Source organism: Boleophthalmus pectinirostris, unplaced genomic scaffold (genome assembly GCF_026225935.1).
Source record: "Boleophthalmus pectinirostris isolate CB_2022bp ecotype Guang Dong unplaced genomic scaffold, ASM2622593v1 HiC_scaffold_22, whole genome shotgun sequence".
NCBI lineage: Eukaryota > Metazoa > Chordata > Actinopteri > Gobiiformes > Gobiidae > Boleophthalmus > Boleophthalmus pectinirostris.
In genome coordinates, this window is record NW_026571190.1 from 22163797 (window position 1) to 22184012 (window position 20216).

General features: G+C 40.0%; 3 protein-coding genes across 4 annotated transcripts; 2 read left to right on the forward strand and 1 right to left on the reverse strand.

Moving 5' to 3' along the window:
* The first annotated feature begins 1698 nt into the window (after positions 1 to 1698).
* Positions 1699 to 2790, forward strand: fgf20a (fibroblast growth factor 20a). The gene is made up of 3 exons (XM_020931495.1): positions 1699 to 2041; positions 2358 to 2461; positions 2545 to 2790. Exons 1-3 carry the CDS (start codon positions 1699 to 1701, stop codon positions 2788 to 2790), a joined length of 693 nt encoding a protein of 230 aa, XP_020787154.1.
* An 11311-nt stretch (positions 2791 to 14101) lies between these two features.
* Positions 14102 to 16562, forward strand: kpna7 (karyopherin alpha 7 (importin alpha 8)). 2 transcript variants are annotated; one of them, XM_020931310.2, is made up of 12 exons: positions 14102 to 14261; positions 14336 to 14479; positions 14553 to 14638; positions 14721 to 14889; positions 14959 to 15058; positions 15128 to 15210; positions 15275 to 15361; positions 15426 to 15602; positions 15677 to 15910; positions 15969 to 16151; positions 16220 to 16366; positions 16437 to 16562. In XM_020931310.2, exons 1-12 carry the CDS (start codon positions 14142 to 14144, stop codon positions 16521 to 16523), a joined length of 1617 nt encoding a protein of 538 aa, XP_020786969.1. In that variant the 5' UTR covers positions 14102 to 14141; the 3' UTR covers positions 16524 to 16562. The 2 variants fall into 2 exon arrangements, with proteins under 2 accessions (XP_020786969.1, XP_055014545.1); XM_055158570.1 differs by lacking the exon at positions 15426 to 15602.
* Positions 16563 to 16890: 328 nt separating this feature from the next.
* Positions 16891 to 19753, reverse strand: xpa (xeroderma pigmentosum, complementation group A). The gene is made up of 5 exons (XM_020931470.2): positions 19377 to 19753; positions 19191 to 19296; positions 18790 to 18955; positions 17840 to 17957; positions 16891 to 17766 (listed from the first exon to the last, which is right to left on the reverse strand). The coding sequence occupies exons 1-5, from the start codon at positions 19636 to 19638 to the stop codon at positions 17612 to 17614; spliced, it is 807 nt and encodes a 268-aa protein (XP_020787129.1). The 5' UTR covers positions 19639 to 19753; the 3' UTR covers positions 16891 to 17611.
* Between the last annotated feature and the right edge of the window lie 463 nt (positions 19754 to 20216).

Sequence of the window (20216 nt, forward strand, 5' to 3'; positions counted from 1 at the left end):
GTGTCAGTAGTGGCCAAAATCAATGTCATCTGTGGCAGGGCCCCAACAACATGGTCCCTCTGTGCAACTGCCAGGACAAAACACTGCAACTGGTAACTCTAAACAGATGAAACAGTAGGCTTAGCAGCGCTAAACTTTGTACTGGGCGTGAGAAAACAAACAAATAAACAAACAACTAAACATACAGACATTATTTTACCCAATGATGGCTAAACTCAAAAAAGTCATATATATGCCTAAATAAATGCTCTGATAAAGTTGGACCCACAGTCAGAATGGAATCACAAGTTTACTAACCTTGAGCACTTAAGAGTTTCAATCGTGTATTTATATTTTGGAATCATCAGTATGTTTTATTATAATGGATTGGTCTATAAATCACGCAATAAATTGCATTAGGTCATGGACTAGAGGTCGCTATGGCCCTTTTTGACAATTTGTTTATTAGTAAATGTCGGCGTTGTTGGTTAGACTCCATTGCCAATAAGCACTACACCTGACTGTTTACATCATGAGTTATGGTAAGTTTCATGTGTCAGGGTATTTTTGGAGCTCTGGAGTTCAAACAGTTATTATTCCCCTCTTGGGGTTGTTATTGCCTGATCCTCTTACAAGATCTCTCCACTTTGAAGCGCCTGTGTCTTTGATTTGTCTTTAAAGACCACAATTAAGGATCTATGGTTCTTATACTGTTCAAAGGATGGTAAAAAGATCAATGCGCGGATTGACAGTCAAGTGATGTCGTTTACACAGGTGTGTGTGCCTCCGTGAGAATGTGTAGTCTTCCTCTCTGTGTCTATGCGGGCGCTGTAAAAGTGAGGCTGCGGGGATACATAAAAAGGGGCAATAAATCAACAAGAGAGTGCGAAAATTACGCAAATGGGGGCTTTCCTTCTCTGCCTCTGTCTTGCACCTGAGTCATTTGGAAATATGGGGCGTGAGGTTGTAAAGCATTTAGGGTCGTGGTGATATCACTTTTAAGCCTTTTTGACACTCTGGCTTAATGTTATTCATAAAAGTTGCTTTGCGCAAATTCCCATGCGTAATTTGTCTGCACAAGGACACAAGGAAAACTAACTCAGTGCCATGCTCGAATTAACAGCCTTTAATATCTAATGCACTCTCAGCTGAAACTGTGAACATCAAAGGTGATGCAGAACAAGGATGAAGGGGTTCTGTTTCAAACAGCAATAAGCCATAAAAGGAGGAGATCTCCGCTCATTTGCATAAAAAGGCAAGTCGGGGTGAATATCTATATTGCGTTATATAGACGTGGGTCTGAGCCTGTCCTCCTTACACTGTGCTGCTGACTGCTGCTGAGATAGGAGCTGGCGCAGGAAGGAAAGGCATCAGTGAATGAAGGAGAGAAAGAGAGAGAGGAAAACCCTGATGTGCGCTGGAGCAAAGGGGAGTATCCCGAACAGCAGAGGGGAAAGAGGAGAGGACACAGGGATAAATAGCTCAAGACGAGAAGAGGAGGCTACAGCAGCGAGCCGGGCTGCTCTGGGAGATAAGGCGGGAGTATATCTTAATTAGATGGCAGTCTATGGCAGTCTAATTAACAGTGCTGACTGCGCCAAAACGCGCTCTCACTGAGGGAATTGCATTTGCCCGCAACTTTTCTTTCTCCATCCCTTCCACACCAAGGCTCGTCCTTTGGGATAACGCGTCAGAACACACCGGGTGGCTTTATCTGTGATGGGGGCAGCGGCTGAGGTTGGGAGCTTCGCCAACGTATTCGTGGACAGCTTTATTGGCTCCGCTGGCGCTGCTTCGGCTCCCGTTGGCTCTCATTTGCTGCTCACCCCCGCCGGGGCCGTGGACTACAACTCGGTTACAGGACTCATGATGATGGGGGGACACGGGGCAGGACTGCACGAGCACCTGGCGTCCGCAGAGAGGCTGTCCCGGAGCCTAACGGATCTCACTCATCTAAAGGGCATTTTGAGGCGGAGGCAACTATACTGCAGGACGGGCTTCCACCTGGAAATTCACCCCGATGGCACTGTGCAGGGGACGAGAAAGGACCACAGCAGATTCGGTGAGTAACTATCCATAGCTTTTTTACTATGCGCAGTTGACGTAGTGACTGTAGTACACGGGCAGTACAGTGAATGGATACACAGCTGCGCGGTTTTAAAATGTGATTGGACAAGGAGAAATAGCCCAGCTTTATAAGAACCACCTCTTTTGCACTTTATGTAACAATACAACACATTTGCAGCACAGAGCACTAATACAATCTTAACTCTTCAAGCTACACCTGCTATTTGTTTAGAATTTAGTGTAGATTACTTTTGTACATAACGCATAGGAGCTCTTATTAATGATGATATTAACTGTGATTACGTGTGCAGGTATTCTGGAGTTCATCAGTCTGGCTGTGGGACTGGTCAGTATCAGAGGAGTGGACAGTGGCCTCTACTTGGCCATGAACAGCAAAGGGGAACTCTATGGCTCAGTAAGGACCATTTTAACTGCTTATGTTTTTGTAGATCAATGGATTATATTTGCATGAAATTCATATTTTTTTCTTTTCTCCAGGAGAAGCTGTCTGCTGAGTGTGTTTTCCGAGAGCAGTTTGAGGAGAACTGGTACAACACCTACTCGTCAAACATATACAGGCACGGGGAGAGGGGGGCTTTTTACTTTGTGGCTCTAAATAAAGATGGGACTTCACGAGATGGAGCGAGATCCAGGCGACACCAAAGGTTTACTCACTTCTTACCCAGACCCGTGGATCCAGACAGGGTACCGGAGCTGTACAGAGACATACTGGGGCAGAGCTGAAAGCGCAGAGGACTTCATATGCTTCACATGCAAAGCTGAAGTGCATATAAAATACTGCCATGCTCTGAGGCTGGCCCACCAGGATTGTATGAAGTGCACTAATCCACACGTCCCACTGCTGACATGATGGAAGGAACCAGAGCCTCTCCAGGGAGCGAGCAGGAGACAGCCACCCATTGTCCCGCTCATTGGCCTATGCAGGGGCCCTGGTGGCCACGCAGACAATGTTATGGAGTCTCCAATAATAAAATCCCAAACTGCATGTTCAATGGGACAAAAAGCTTTGGACCTGATACCAGCTGCTTGCTCTATACTGCTGTGGCTGTTTTTGTCGGTTCCACACTGATGTTAGTTGCTCTTTATAAATGTGGCTGCTATATGATCTAAATGCATTATCATCCACGATTTTGTGTGGCTCGTTTACACTGTAATGTCATGCACTGGAAAATCATGTTTGTTCAAGGAAACAGATCTCGTAACACAACGGAGGAATAGTTATTTCTTCTTAAACAAGCACTGTTCTGAGAATATGATGCTAAAATATGCCATGAGGAGGAGTTTTGAATCAAGATGGTGGATTACTGTTTGAAGGACTTATGGCTCTCCCTTGGACTGTGGAAGTATGGGACCGACAAAGACAGAAAATTTTATTCTTATTTATGAGCTTCTGTTTCCTAGAACATACAGTATATTTATTTCATATATTATTTATTTTGAGAATATATTTTTCCAATTATGAGAAAATAAAAAACATCCAGAACATATAAAAGGAGATTGTTGTTATTTGCCACTTTTAGGTTTTCATAGAAATAACAGTTGCATAGTTAGTTAAATAACAATTTAGTTAAATTTTTGGCAGTGTACCCAGTTGAGGAAGATATTAAGCCATTATTAGAATAACAAATAACACTGAATGTCACTGTGTGAGTGTATTTTGAAAGACGTTGCAATTGACCCATTACATCATGCCCTCTTCTGCCTATTTTCTTCAACTTAACTTTATAACAATTGACACCAACTTAGTCAGATGTAATGAAATTCATATGAGAGACACACATGTGTATGTAACCAAGATATATGTCTGTGTATTAATATTACTGAAATAGATTAATCTTGGCCACATGCTTTTTAGACAGTATTGTTTGCCAACATCAATGATAGTTTTGTTTATGTTGAGTCCCCTAAAAAAAAAAAAAAAAAAATGAAATGCTTTGAGGATGTACTCATATTTGTACCATTGTCTTGTCAGTTGTGCCCTTGAATTTGTCTTATCTCCAGCTGCATCTGACTTCAAGGAGATTGTGTGATGTGTGAGCTGTTGCCATCATACAGGCTCATTGAGTGCGACTTGTGTCAGATAAGATTACAGAGCAGTGCCGCTTCATCTGCCCAGATGTACCGTTGAGAGCCACAGTGTATCAGGACAAGGCATAGCAGAGTAATCTTGGGATAGGGGTAAACATACAGAGAAGAGAGAAGACATCAGACTGCTGAGTACCAGCATACAATTGTCAGAGAGGCAGGAGGCTGAACTTTAGGAAACAGGTGGGTTCTTTGCTCATAGAAAAAAAGCGATTTGTGGGTTATTAGAGTTGTTGGCCTGTCAGGTTCCTCTCCTCCTTTGAAGTGTGTGTGTGTGTGTGTGTGTGTGTGTGTGTGTGTGCAGAGGGGAGGCCTGTTTGTGCATTCATGTCAGCACAGCTTCCCAGAGTGTATGAACGTGAGCCAGGGGTTCTCCAGACTACAGGGCTGTCTGTCTGATGTGTGTGGACCTCCACCCACCGCGTGTGTCCTCTGTGGGGGTTTCCAACAGACATCTGCACTAGCGCACCTAATAATAATAAGTAACACGGTCATGAAGTGGACTCCCAATTCAAATGGTCTGTGCAGATTGAGATAATTGAATGGTCCCAACAAACCAGACTTCTGTAGGCAATGTAAAGTTAATATTTAAGAACAATGAAACCTGCTAAATCATGCTGTGTATGTGAAAAAAGAGGCAGGTGTACGCTGCACTGATGTGGGCCATGCTCACATGTAGCTGCAGCACACGTTCTGTCAACACGCCTTGGAGACTCATGTGGGAGTGAGTCAGACGTTGTGATTTCAGAAACAAAGAGAGGAGGCCGTTCTAAAGCTGAAATTCTTAGACGTATTAGGCATCAATGAACTCATCAAAGCTTTCATAACAAATGATGTTTTCCTATTCAAACCACTGCACCTCTGACACTATTGTATGAGCTGAATAACATGTGATTTTACCACACAATCAACACATCTATATCAAGAGTGGAGAGTGACACCATTGGCTTGGTTTTAGAATTGATTTAGATATATATTTAGACATATTGTGCATATTATGAAGTAGCTGGCAGAATGTTAAAAGTCCTATTATGCAATATCCCGACTTTACCTGAGGATACCACATTAGTATTTAATTTATAATTGTTTTAAAATCTACTCTATAAACACTGCCACATTATTATGCATTCAAAATGCAATATATGGCAGTATTTACAGTGCTCAAGTAAGGCTCAAGCAAATACACAGATGTGCTTTGAATTTGAGGGCAATATGAATGCTGAAATTTTCAGTCCAGTGAAGATTTATCAACTGAAAAAGCATGGAAAAATACCTCCTAGGGCAGAGTGCACCTCATGACATCACTCGGTGGAACAGAGCTTCTTGAAGTTTTGAGACTTTGAGATTTCAGATTGAATAGTGCGTGATTGCTCCTTTCACATGAATAAACAAAACAAAACACAACTTTTACACAAAGAAACATTTTTTTAAACACAGATCACATTACTTTTTATTATGGTTCATTTAAAGATTTTTTTTTCACAATAACAGAGCTTAATACTTAATAACTGAAAGAATTTGAACATGTAAGTTGATGTATTTTTCTCAAAGAATATGATGTGTGTATATTCTGTTTTAGTGTCTTTAAATGAAAGAGTGTTGGTGACATATTGCAGATGAAAGATCCCGGCCGAGCACATATTTTCGACCCTGTTATCATCGACAGTTGTGGAGCGGCTGTACAACATGTTTTTGGGCGGAAGGCAAATACCCATCTAACCACTGTCTTTAGCTCATATCCACAATCTGGAAACCACAAATTACGTGCAACATGTGTCCAACATGAAAATGGACAAAGAATGAAGGCCTGTTTAGTGTATTTCTCTAGTGTATTTCTCCAGCTTTGGTCACAATGAAGCTTTTATAGTGTATCACATTTTAGGCTGTCAGATTGTTATGCTATTCATATGGCTGGGGGATATGAGAAAATAAAATCATCACATATTATTAAAACAAACAACAAAAAACTAACTTTTTATCAATTCCCATTTAACACAAAAATAGCCATATTTCTTCCACCAAAATCTAAACTTTTTTTTTTCAAAAGACATGCTTTTACAGAGTATTCGCTGTAGATTTCTCTATTAAAAAGAGCCATCCTTATCATGATGATGGTTGAGAGGACTGAATCTCAATCTCTTCTACAGTTTATTTAATTGCAGCGCCCTAACTGACATCAACTGTTTCTGATTAAAACACTGGATGTAATTAGTTAAGGCAAACTTTAATTTGGCCTTCACATTGGTTGGTTTAGTGAAACTCAGTTGAACCTGCAGTGAGAGAGGTAAACAGCATCAGCAGATTGGACACCTGCCCAGGAAACGCTCTTTGAGATGAGTTGAAGCTGAATAACCCCCTAAGCCGTCCAAGCTGAGACTCTGAGGGAGTTGACTTCATTTCCCCTTTTGACCAGTGTGTGTGAAATGTCTGCACCTTTATTCCCACAGCCCAGGAAGTGAAGCAGCCACCTATGAAGGAGTTATTGCTCCACACTTTATGCATCCATCAAGGTAATGAGGTTTTTGGGCCCACAGGTGCACACTTAGTCATTATTGTCACCCCATTCCTAATTACAGCAGATGGCTCTCCCTGCCCTCCTCAGCACTCACCAACTCTACCAACTATTTCAAAACTTTTGTTGACTTTTTGATCTCAAATGGTAAATGGTCACATTTTTATATAGCACTTTTCTGACTTCAAGGCACTTTACATCAAGGAACCATTCAGTCAACATCAGTGTGGGAGTGAGGTGGGTTAAGTGTCTTGCCCAAGGACACAAAGACAGCATTCATCTGTGGGAGCTGGACTCACACCAGCCAACCTGTGGGTCAGTGGATCTGACCTCTCACCAGTAATGTTTATCAAGAGCAGGATTTGAACTATCAACCTTTGAATCAGTGGACAAATACTTTACCAACTGAGCTACTGTCGCCCAAGCAGCCTCTCTCCACATATCAGACCTGCAACTTGGCATGGGGTTAAGACAATTACACTTAAAATGTCTTGTTCTACCTTGTGATGTCATACTGTAGTAGTTTTGAGGTTAACAGCTACCTTTTTACCTTTTGTTCAGTAGAGATGATTGATTCTAGTGAATGTGTATGGAGTTTAAAAACACAGTGGAGCACTTCCTGTATTACCACACGACATCATAAGGTGTCTACTGAGAAGAACTCCGCATAAATGTGCAGGATTTGTGTGTTTGTGTGTTAAACATGTGTAAATAAATCAAAACACAACACCATGAATGCTCGTGATGAGGAAACTTTAAACATTATAACATAGATCAGAAAATTGTGTAATAACGGCTTTAATGCCATCCAGTGGAACATTCCGGACAAAGCAAACAAAAGCAGGTGGCTGACACTCCAAAGTCATCTTTAAGACTTTTCTAAAAAGTCTTTCTTTAGTCGCATGACACTATATGGTACTGTAGGGTGCACTGATAAACACAATAACAAAATGGATACATCCTTTTAATATCGTGTACTTAATTAACACACCTTGAATTCAGTCATTTCACAGCTGTACTGCAACACCAGGGTTTGAGCACGTCCTGGAAGTAATTAAAGCAAGTGCAGCAAATTGAAGTATATTGAACTCATCTCTCACACACACAGCCCTGTCGATAGATCACTCGGCGAATGTTATTGACCTGCTACAAAGGCTGGACACAAGGAGCAGAGGCAAGGGGAGCAGATAAGCAGGCAAAGTACTGTCAAATATACAAAACATAACAAATTATTGGATTTTAGGTCACAACATTCTACAGGACAATGATATTCAATAGACAGTGGGCAGTAAAATTGTAGTTATTAATATTATATTTTTAATTATTATTGATACAATATCAGGAAATTATTTTCATTAAAAAAATACACTGTTTTAAGTTTCTTATATTGAATATTCTACTTATTTTAAGTTGTTATCAGCATCCCATTTTCTTTAAAAATCTGCTTTTTGATCTTACAGGAGGAATCAAGTGGACAGAGACTTTGGTCATCAAAACCATGTATTACCAAAACATAACCTGATAATAACAAATGCATGGGGCAGGGGGTGGGGTGTATAGATTTGTATTGAATAGAGGCCAGGAATTCTCTCTGAGGTCTCAACATGACAAATGTGCTATCAATGGAGGAAGAAGGGAAAGTCATTGCAGCTATGTTGAAATGCCTATTCGCCCAGCTTGATGTGAATTCAATTGGAGTTGAATTGATTAGCTGTGATTTAGGATCAATGCTAAGTGTGTTAGCAGCCACAGGCTCTGTCCTCACTCTGTGACTGAGCCTACGAGTCCGCTGCTCCTCCACACTTTCTGTTTGTGGAAATCTCTAAACATCCCACTAAATGTAAGATATGTTGTATGTGGTTTGGGATGACTCACACAGTGGTGATATATGGAGGTGGATACATACATTACACTAGAGTTTAAATAATACAGTAACATGAGTGAAGTCAACTTTTTGTCTTTTTCTGCCACTGAAAATACCTCTAGATTTGCATTCATTTGGCATATGGCACACTATTTTAATAATGCATTTAGTTGATTGAATTATTTAGCTACTAACAAGTCTGTAAACACAGCTGCCCTGGGGCAGGCTGACTACACATGGCTGCCATTCTATTTGACATACAATATGTTATTAAGAGCAATGTAAGTTAAGACATTTGCACTTCTTAAGCTACTACCACCAAGTCATGAACATTTTCAGGTAATTTGTACTTCAGTGATTAGACTTATTGATGCTGTGCTGTTTGATAAAAAGCCATCAATAACAGGCCTGTGCTTGCAAAATGTAGATTTGAGTTCTACATACAGTTACTATCAAAGGCTGTGACAGCTCCTGAGCCTCACATATGAAAGACTGACAGTGAAGTTTTATTACACCTTTTCTCCAGAGCAGTGCGCGCTCAGGCAGTTTGTGCAGCGTGTGTTCTCAGCTGGAGAGGTGTGGACAGCGGTCAGCCTGCTGACAACTCGCCATTTCAGAAAACAACATGATTTCAGTGATACTGTCTCTCTCAAACCTGTGATGGCTCAATGCAACTTATAATCAGGAGGGATTAATCCATCCACAGGTACAGACTGCATCAGCTGGAGTCGATCTTCAAATACGTCTGGAAGAAAATATTTGGCAAGAGTTTTTGGAATTTCATTCAACAAGTAGTGTAGAGCTATAAAAACATGGATTTAATGCATTTGTTAGATGTAGACGTTCTTTTATTTGATCATGGAGTTATTGGTGGTTATGTCACTCTGAAAAACTTTCTGAACAAACCTTGACAATATGAAGTAATTAGCACTTATACGAGACAATAACATAGAGTGCTCTTATGATGCAAACCATGACGTTACCAGAAGATGGACATCATTGTGATCATCACCCAGTTTCTTAAGGGGAGTTTCCTCCTCTGGCTACAGCCGTTGAACTCACACATTGCAGCTGCAACGTTTTCTGGAAAACATATTTTTTACACTCATTATTAAGTAAGTTTAAAGCCACATTGTTTTGCTCTTGGTTCTGATCTAGTTGTAGCTACAGTTTTGAGTCACATTTTTAAAAAATGTTGGTGAAGTAGGTAGCAGATGAAACAGAAGAAAATAATAATAATAATTAAAGAACTTTTAAGTTTGTTATAGCAGCGTTTCTTCACAAAGTTGTATTTTGACTGATTCATGCATGTTTGAGTAATCCTGTATTGTCCGATTTGTGGCTTGTGTGATGAGGGAAAAAAAAGGTAGGTGAAAAACGTTTTTCACCTACCTATCCCCACCTTTTACTCTGTACACAATGATTCAAAAAGTCCAGACTCCAAGTCATAGAAGTGGGGTTAAAAATGTCACATAGACATTATTCTGCTATTTAAACAAAACAAAACAAAAAAACAAGTATATAAAAATCTGTTTGTCACTGAAAAAGGTCACGAAGTGGAAACAGGAAGCAAATGGGTGTTTCTATTAAGTCATTTTAGACTGGTATTGCTGTAAACAGCAATGAACAAAATGTAAAATAATGATAGTAGCCTACAATTTTATATAAAACTCACCAAAAAGCATAATTTATGTACTTTAATGTCCTAAAATGTCCCAATATCCAAACCAGAGGCATATTGTGCCTTGATTATTTCCCCTTGGGTTTCTTCAGGCTGGACCTCATCAGAAAGAGGCCGCTGGTCGCTCCCAGCTGCAGAGTGCGGAGCAGGACGTGTCCGGACATGAAACGTATGTGCGCGCGGAGGCAGTGCAGAGTTCAGCGGCTCTGTCTCTGGATGTATGTGCGTGTGTGTAGTCGATGTGTACGTTTGTGTATGTGTGTGTATGTGTGTGTATGTGTCCTACAGAGGTGGCTGAAGCTGGCACATCCCGCTGCTCTTTGAAGGTGTGTTTTCATACACACTTGCTCCGACCAGCTGTTCCTCTCTCCTCTCGCTTTGATGTCTCTCCACTTTTTCCATCCTACCCACCTCTTGCATCCAGCCCGCAGAAACACACACATGCTGTAAATAATATCCCAGCTCACTGCCTTCAGTTATTATGATCACTGGTATTTGATAATTTAATATTTTAAATAACTATACTAAGTTTTTTTTTTTAAATGTTCTTCATCTTCTACAAAATCAGATAGTAGTTAGAAGAGGTAAGAATGCACATCTTGGTAGCCTATACTTCCGGTACATCTTTGTCAGTGAAGAATAGCAATTAGCTGCATTGTGAAAATAGTCTTTCATAATCAACCTACCTAAAATCTGAATAATGTCTATGTACAACTGAGGTATATGAAGTATGTGAATGAGATCAAAATAGCACTCAAGGCAAAACCAGTCTGGCCTTGTGTGCACAAAATATTTAGCATTTCTGGTTTATCTCTATCTCTCTTTTTAAATATATCTTTTGTAGTCAGTTATGCCTACATTTTGTGCCAGTCCCAAGTAGTCAGCTGCATATAATAATATTGACAATGGAAGAAATACGTAGGAAAAAGGACAGCCAAATGGAATAAAAAAAAAAAAAAAAAAAAAACTATTTTGCAAGATAAGATTTCTAGCATGATTCCTGAAATATTTTTGAAAGTAACTGTTTGGAATTTTATGTTAACAGCAATTGTGCTGTTATGAGAGACTATGAGAAAATCAAGTCTTTACTCAAACCTTTTCCTGTGTTGTGTTTGTGTGAGCAGCCCCTTCATCTTGGTGCCATTAAGTCCTTCTAAAGTTACATGGTGTTTGTGGAGTGCTCTTTGTCCCAGCAGTGGGCATCAGGTGAACCTCAGACTGCCCAAGTAAGGGGCCCCTCTGCACCTGATACATGGCCCCGGAGCCCACAGTTACACCCACTGGGCCCTTTTAAATCCAGAGCATTTGTGTGTCTGCTAGTTGCTTCAGGATTTTAGTGTTGTTGTTATTCTATATGCAAACCATCTTAAAGGCGCACTTTGCAACTTATGGGGCAAGAGTGGTTCAGTGGTTAGAGCACCCACCAACCTGAAGGTCAGAGAGGGAGTCCCACTCAATCAAGTTCTGTCGTTGTGACACTTCAGCCAATTTGTCTCGTATGAATGTGGTAAGAAGGTGGTTATCGGTGGTTGGTTGAGCCGATGGCACAGAGTGGCAAGCCTGAAGTGCACAATTATTATTAATAATAATTATTAATAATAATTAACTTTTAAGGCGGAGTGTCCATCACCTGATTGTTATCACTTTTTTAAGAATGTTCCACAGGATGACATTACATTATCTGTCTCCATGGAGACAGGCAGTTGGCTCCTCCAGGCCAAGGTATAAGTCAGATCGGTAAAGAGGAGAGCCCACATGCAATAAAGATGCATGTTTATTCTTTTGAGCAATAAAAACTCTAATAAAAAAAATATCTATGTTCAGTGCTATAGGAACGCTGGGAAAGCAATAACAGCTTGATGTAGTAAAACAACCATGAGAGAAATTATGCACCTTTTGGTGAACACTGAGAGAGGTTTGACTTTTAAGTACTCATCATACATCATACATCTTATATTTACTGTATTACAAACACAGTATACTGAACCTTTGTTATATTTGCATTTTGATATGAAAAGAATCAATATTGTCCATACATATCGTGTCCATACCTTGCTTTTCAGTTAAGCCATTTTTGAAGCACCTTTGTATTTAGTTTCTGTTTAAGTTTGCCACGTGTCTCACTACTTAAATAACTATTTACTGCATGTCACCAAAGTGTTGGAAATGGTGAAAGAGCTGCTATAGAGGAAATTACAGAAGGACTAACACATGGACGTTAATTGGTGTTTAACTGAGCAGGGGTTGGGACAATAGCGCAAAACCTTTTTACAGCTTCTTTACCAGAGTTGTAACCATCAAACGCTTCTTGGTTTGCAAAGACTAAACTGTCACTTTCACTCAAAGTTGTCTATAACACCTTTGTTGTGTAAATGTTGTATCAGCCTGGGCACATTTTAAACTGTTTGTACTTTCTGAGTAAGATAATTTAAGATTACTCACAGATCATCCTCTTCCTCAAGTATGTTCTATTTTTATCATTTTCATGTCCTATAGGAAATGATTTATGATCCATTTTCATCTTAACCTCAACATCTCAGCATTATGGAGTCTACCACCGAGAGCTTTGTCAGCAAAATTTCCCAACACAGGGCCAATTTTTCAGCCGAGTCAGAGTTAGATGATGGATTGGTCCAGAGGTGGCTCCTGTGCTATTGATGAGCAGGTAATGCAGCAGCCCCATGAAATATTAATGACACCAATTTGAAAAGAATGAAATAAGTAAAGAACTGAGGAGCAGGCTCTGAAGGCTTGTGTTTAACATCATTATGACATATTTTAAGTACATCTAAGTTTCACTGTTAACACATTCAAGTTCCATAGATATAACCATACTGCTTTAATAGAAACGAAAGCACCTGCAACCAGAGCATGTTGCACTGTGTGAGTAGAGGAGTATTGATAGAGCACTGCAGTACAATCTATACTGTAATGATTTCCCATAGACAAAGCTGATCTGGGAACAGAGAGGGAGATAGAAAATTCAGGCACAGCCACAAGTGACAATTGTTACAGACCTCATTCTGGCTATTGTGAAATGCATGCACATACCCAACCATTTTAACAGAATATCTACTCAAGTTATTACTTTAAGTCAGAATACATATCCTGATTTGTGTAGTTAGCTTTTATATATTTTTGTTTAACTTTCAATGTAGCTATTTCTGGCGGGTTTCTTAATATTTTATTAGCAGTTCAAATGTATCAAGATCTTTTGGCGCCTATTTTATTTTATTTTATTTTATTTTAACCCACTGCATGACAGATAAGAACAAAACAGGAAGTGAGAAAAAATGTCAGAAATAAGGAAACAAAAAAACTAAAAAAGTTTGTTTTTGCATTTTCACAGATGATAGGGAGGAATGCTGGTTATGGACTTGTTATGTTAATTAGCCTACTATAAATACAAATAGCCTATATTGCCTAATACAATTAAATGTAATCAAATTCCTATGTAGCTGTGTAAAATTGCTGTGTTTATGACTATTGAAACGAGTGGCTGGGAGTCAGATTACACGTTAATAACCACACTGCACTTGTTGCCCCTCTCAAGTAGAGGATCGCAGTAGCCGACTTGAAGCTTTACTCCCGCTCTCTAAGATTATAGGAATGTGCTGCCATCTACTGCGCCAAATATGCCATAACACAGTAGCCTATTCAATATACATAGATTTGGATGAGAGCACATAGGTCTATGTTAATAGCCTAGTCTATAATTTGTCGAGTATTTATTTATTTAGTTTAATAATTAAAAACGGAACCTAACCTGGTGCTCGGTTAACAATCATGTAGAGCATTTGAAAACCACAAGGGGGCGTTATATCAATTAAAGTAATTACCTGCACCTGTGTGCTGCCCGTGTCATTATAACTGAGCGCAGAGGGAGGCCGGTTGTTTGGAGCAGTGAGCCGCGCCGTCAGACCTGGTCACACATGCCCACCAAGACCACCATGCCCACCAAGACCACCAAGACCACCAAGAATACCAAGAATACCAAGAATGTGACTGATGAGCGGCTGGCCAAGTTCAAAAACAAAGGCAAAGATCCAACTGTAAGTCCATGCTTTTCAACGCGGGTTTACGTGAACAGTGTAAATACTTAGGCCTACGTACTTTTTCTTCTCAGAAATTAAGAGAGAAAAGAATAACTGTTAATGTGGAGTTACGTAAGGCTCACAAAGATGAAAACTTTATGAAAAGGCGACACATCACCCTCTCTTCTCTCCCTGATGAAGAGGCCTTGTCTCCGGAGTATATCACCGATGACAAGGTTATGCACATTTACAATAGGCGTGGCTTCATTGGACTGCATCTAAATGTATTCCCATCATGTTTTTCTTTAGGTCACCTCTTACTCCATCGAAGATATAATCAAAGATGTGAACGGTAACAGCAGAGAGGCACAAACTCGGGGATGTCAGGCGGCCAGGTGAGATGTGGCAACATTATTTGCACTTTGCAATGGGACATAATTATATTGATGAGATGAGATGTTTTCTAACTACCAACAGGAAACTCCTTTCTCAAGAGCGAAACCCTCCTCTGAAAGAGATCATAGATGCTGGGCTGCTGTCTCGTTTTGTGTCTTTCTTGAGTATGGACGATGAGCCCACTCTTCAGTTTGAAGCTGCCTGGGCACTTACAAACATCGCCTCTGGGACTTCATGGCACACCCAACAGGTACGATAGTACTTAGGCCAAGATGAGCTAAACTGGTGTGTTTGTATCCATATAATCTCTTGTGTCCAGGTGGTGGAACATGGGGCTGTGCCAGCCTTCATTGCTCTTTTGGCCTCACCTCTGTTGCACATCAGTGAGCAAGCGGTCTGGGCACTTGGCAATATAGCAGGTAATGGAAACCATGACTGATTTTTCTGTGGCTCTTGTAAGGTGGAGGCATAATTGATTGTTGATGCAGGTGATGGGCCACGTTACCGGGATGTGCTCATAGACTGTAATGTAATTCCTGCACTGCTTTCCCGCATCTCCCCAGACACACCAGTAAGTTTATCTAGCAAATTATGTGCTGTCAGAACAGACTTGAATTTGCGTGTTTTTGTCCTAGGTTGGCTATCTGCGTAATTTGACTTGGACCCTGTCCAACTTGTGCCGAAATAAAAACCCCTCTCCACCCATGTCTGCTGTGCAGCAGGTGAGTTGTCATTCTGTTAATAATGTGGTCAGTGCTTTGTGCTCAGGTCTGTTGTGTCCACCAGATGTTTCCCTCACTGATCCAGCTGCTTCATCTCAGTGATAAGGACATCTTGTCTGATGCATGTTGGGCTATGTCGTATTTATCTGACGGTGACAATGACCGCATAGATGTTGTTGTAAAAACTGGCATTGTCCCTCGGTTGGTTGAACTTATGGGCCACAATGAGCTCAGTGTTATGGTAAATTTTAACATTGTCAAATTGTATTTTGTGAGGGCATATATTAACTTGCCTCTTAATTTCTGTCCCACCAGACCCCATCTCTGCGCTCTATTGGGAACATTGTAAGTGGATCAGACACACAGACACAAACTGTTATTGACGCTGGGGTGTTGAACATATTGCCCCAACTCATGAGGCACCCAAAGCCCAGTGTACAGAAGGAGGCCACATGGGCACTGTCCAATATCGCTGCTGGCCCATCTAAGCAAATCCAGCAGCTCATCACTTGTGGATTACTGCCCCCTCTGGTGGAACAACTGAGAAATGTAAGTTGTAGGATTTGTTTTAAAACTATACAATTTGGTGAGGCTTTTTATCTCCCAGGGAGACTTCAAGACTCAGCGGGAGGCTGTGTGGGCAGTGACAAACTTCACCAGTGGAGGGAGTGTGGAGCAGGTGGTGCAGCTGGTTCAAAGTGGGGCCCTGGAAGCAATAATCAACTTGCTGCAGGTCAAAGACACTAAGGTTATTTTGGTCATTCTGGATGCCATCAACAACATCTTCATTGTAAGTTTATAAATTGAACACACAGAGCTCTTGCCCTCAGTCTAACCTCTGCCCTTGTAATACTTTAGGCAGCAGAGAAGCTTGATGAGACGGAGAAGTTGTGCTTGCTCTTTGAGGAGCTGGGAGGATTGGATCGTGTAGAAGCTCTGCAGAACCATGACAATGAGATGGTGTACCAGGCTGCTCATCACCTCATAGAGAAATATTTTTCAGATGTAAGTTGTGGTATAATTTGCGACTGTAGTGGTGGACCTGTGCTAACATTTGGCTTCATGAACTTTTCAGGAGGACATTGAGACTCATTCACTTGAAGCCACAAAGGAAGCATTTGTATTTCAGAGTCCTGATGTTCAGAAAGCATTTGATTTTTAATATTGTGTGTCATGAATAAATTCATAATGTACTCATGTATTCATCTGTCTTCACTTATTCCTGTATCTTTTTTTATTTTTTATTCCAATTAACATTGAATAATGCAGTGCTTCATAAGGGAGATTGTTACAATTTACCTGCATTCTCCCCTGTAACTTCACTTGAAGCAATCAAGTCTAAAATGCTACAGGTGATTGGGGGAAATCATATAAGGGAGACAATTTTAAAACATGTGGCATAACAGTTACATGTAAACCCCGAAGGACTATGAATACCTCAAGCAGAGGAATGGAAATTGTGAGGTATTTGGGAATCAAAGCTCCAAGATGTATAAACTGTTAAACATTGTCAAAACATAAACTGTTAGGACTGTATAAACATTTTATTCATGTATCAGTGGAATGACAGTTATTTAGATTTAATATTTGAGCAGTCATTTATGTACAAAAATCCATAACCTACAGAAACAGTTACAACAGTGATATTCTCCTGAAATGTAACCAGGAAAGCTCTTTCTGTATTTTTTTTTTACATGATTTGCCTTTTTCTACTTGAGCTTTATCCAATGACCAATCGAATAATGTGAAGGCAGATTGTACCCATACAGAGTATTGACATACAAGCACACTAATTCTGTATTAAATGTACAGCAGCAGTGGAGAGTTATTGGAGTGATTATTCTTTTTATAGTTCCTTTAACCAATGACCTGGCCCTGTTTTATTTTCTATTAGAATTTTGCTCTTCTTAGAGTTACAAGGTTGCAGCTTCAGTGTATCCATGGTTCCTCTAGCTTTATTTAGTTCATTGATGAAATTGCTATTTTAAGGACTTAAGACAGAAACCTTAAAATTTAGTCCATAAATAACCAATTTACAAAAAAGACACTTTTAAGAATGGGTAGTACTATGTGACTTGTACGGCACTGGCAAAAAAACTCAAAAACAGGAAATTCTGTAACAAATAGAAAGGCACTGCAGGTGCAGCAGGTGCAACTTTGGTTGACCATATTATACTCTTGAGATAAGAGTATAGTCCAGCATCAAGAAGTTATTGAATTAAGCTTAATCTGCTGTGTCTGCATTGTTCCCTACATCTTCTCATATGTGAGCTCATGTCCACAGGTGGTACAGGTTTTCTTGTACAGGTCTTCGTCTGGATCTATCACCTCTTCTGGGCCATACTCATGTTGGTGAGCACTTGTGTCTTTGGTCCACATACTGCTCCTAACTGCCCTGCGCAGTTCTACAATGGGGACATACACAAATCACACAAGTTTTTTTTTTTTCTTTAATGTCACACACTAAATGTAACCAACCTTTTACTTTCTTGTTGAATCGTTTTTGTTTCTGTGTTTCTCTGTTCTCCTCCCTTGTCTCTCGGGCATCTTCAAGGGCCTCCTGTGACCCCCAGACCTCCATGCACCTCTTTTCCACCTGATATATATAACCAAACAAAGCATTTACATTATTTGAAATAAGACAGTGCATTATTGAGCTAAATGACTTAAAAACAAAGTGTTTTAACTAGTTAAAAATTGCAGAACTTATTCTCTGCCCAGCCTCTTCATAGTGGCCTTTCACCATATCAAGGAGCAGATTTTCATTTTGATTTTACTAATTTTGAAAAATTGCCAAGCAGCATTAATGAACATTTATGTATGACCCAGACTTTAAATTATTACTAACACAGTGTAAAATATAGTGTACTGGTTCTAGTGTGATATGTAAAGGTCCACAGGTTTTGGAATGCACTAGGCAGAAACACTGAAATTTCCCCATCTTTACTGATTTTAAAAGGAAATCACAGCTAGAGCTTCTAGAAAAACACAGTGAGCAAAAATTCTGTACACATACACATGGGGCTGATGGCTTCTGAATGAATGTGTCTGTGTATCTAATATCTTGATGTGTACAATTATTTACATATAAAATCATTTAATAGAGGAAAATGTAAACATTGAGTTTTTTAGTAGTAATAAGACAGGTGTTTTAAAAATGAATTAGATAAGTAAAAGTAGGTAGGTAACATAGATTATCTGTATTTGCAGTTTACAATTTACAATGTACAATTGCTACATGGACCCCATTCATAAGCTAAGGACTGCTTCAGGGGTTTCCCATTTACAAAATGTATTTTCTTAGCTGTGCTTAGTATATTTACTGCATATTTTGTCATTCTGAAATATACTAAACAATAAGAAATGAAAGTATGAAAATAAATTTGGTCTGCTTTAATGTATCTTACAGTCACGCCTGTCATTGTTACCTGCATTTTCAGATACAGCTTCATATCTCCCCAGCGAGAGTTGTGTGGGTTTTTCTTCAATATAAATCGAAGAGGAGGCTCTCTCTTATCCAGATCACAGTCTTTTAACAAGTAACGCTGTTTGGCCTCAGTTCTAGAAATCATTTTGTGCTTTTCTTCATTGTCCCTGCATCAGAAGAGAGAAGGCATCCTTAAGGTAAGAGAGACAATAATGCACTTAAACTAGTTTAGAACTAAGTCAGTCATTTTGGTTATCAATAAATAAGTTATAATAAACATATTTATGAATATATAGACAGCCTACATATAATACCTTTAACATTAGATGCACCAGTGTATGATAGCAAGCTCATGTTATAATAATTACATCCCAAGTGTACTTAAAGTGTCACAGTACATACCTGCACGTGTCGCACACAGACAGGTCAAAGCTGTTGCTGAGGTAGGAATCCATAAAGGGTTTTTCACAGTCATCACACACTAAATAGTCTGGCTCAATCACCGGAGCTGCGAAAAGCACAGTTTTACATGACACTAAACTCATATTGTGGTGATGGGTTTAGTCCAGCAGATCATGTGTTACACACCTGGCTGCTGGACCATCTTTCGGCTCCTTTGCTCCTCCACTGCATTCTCCTCTTCCTCAATGAAAAACCCAGAGCCTGAATCAATAATTTTGGACACTTTTGCAGAGGTCGCACCTTCCACTGCGGACAAAGGACGGTTCGCCAGTCGGGCTTGTCTGAGCATCAAAGCCCGCTGTCGGTTCCGTTCAATCTTGGCCCGCATCGCCGCAGAGAGCTCGACTTTAGGAGCCGGCTTTTGGTCCTGCTCCACTGGCCCATCCATGGTAACTAACTACAAAGGTTAACTCATAAGAAGGAGCCTACTCAGTACAAAGCAGCTCAGTAACTCGCCGCGGTGACTGATACAAAACATGTTGACGTTTTTGCCACTTCCGTCTTGTCTCTTTCTGCTACTTCTTGTGAAACTTTATTTACCGCCCCCTGCCGCTTGGAAGTGTAAAATACAATTAGCTCAGACAATTGCAGCAAAGGAAAATGTGTGGCTATCATACAGGTAACACAAAATACACTTTATTTAAATAGTTATATATTATATTATTTTATCATTTGTATGATCTGTTTTCATATACATTTGTATTATTATTAACCTCTATGATTGTGCTTTGTTATGAGAAGTCTCGATGCAGTTTCTTTGAAAATATTTATTTTTACCCTTAGGTTTCTTCACACCAGCCTGTTTCAAATAGGAGGTAGAGCAAAAATGGATCACCTGTGCTGCAGCATAATCTGCGAACTGACCAGCAAAAAATTCCCAAAACATGGATGTAGGCCTACTGGTGTCAGAGCCTTTTGCTTAAACTGTATTTACCGCTGTCCTACAGTGCTTTTCACACAAAAGGT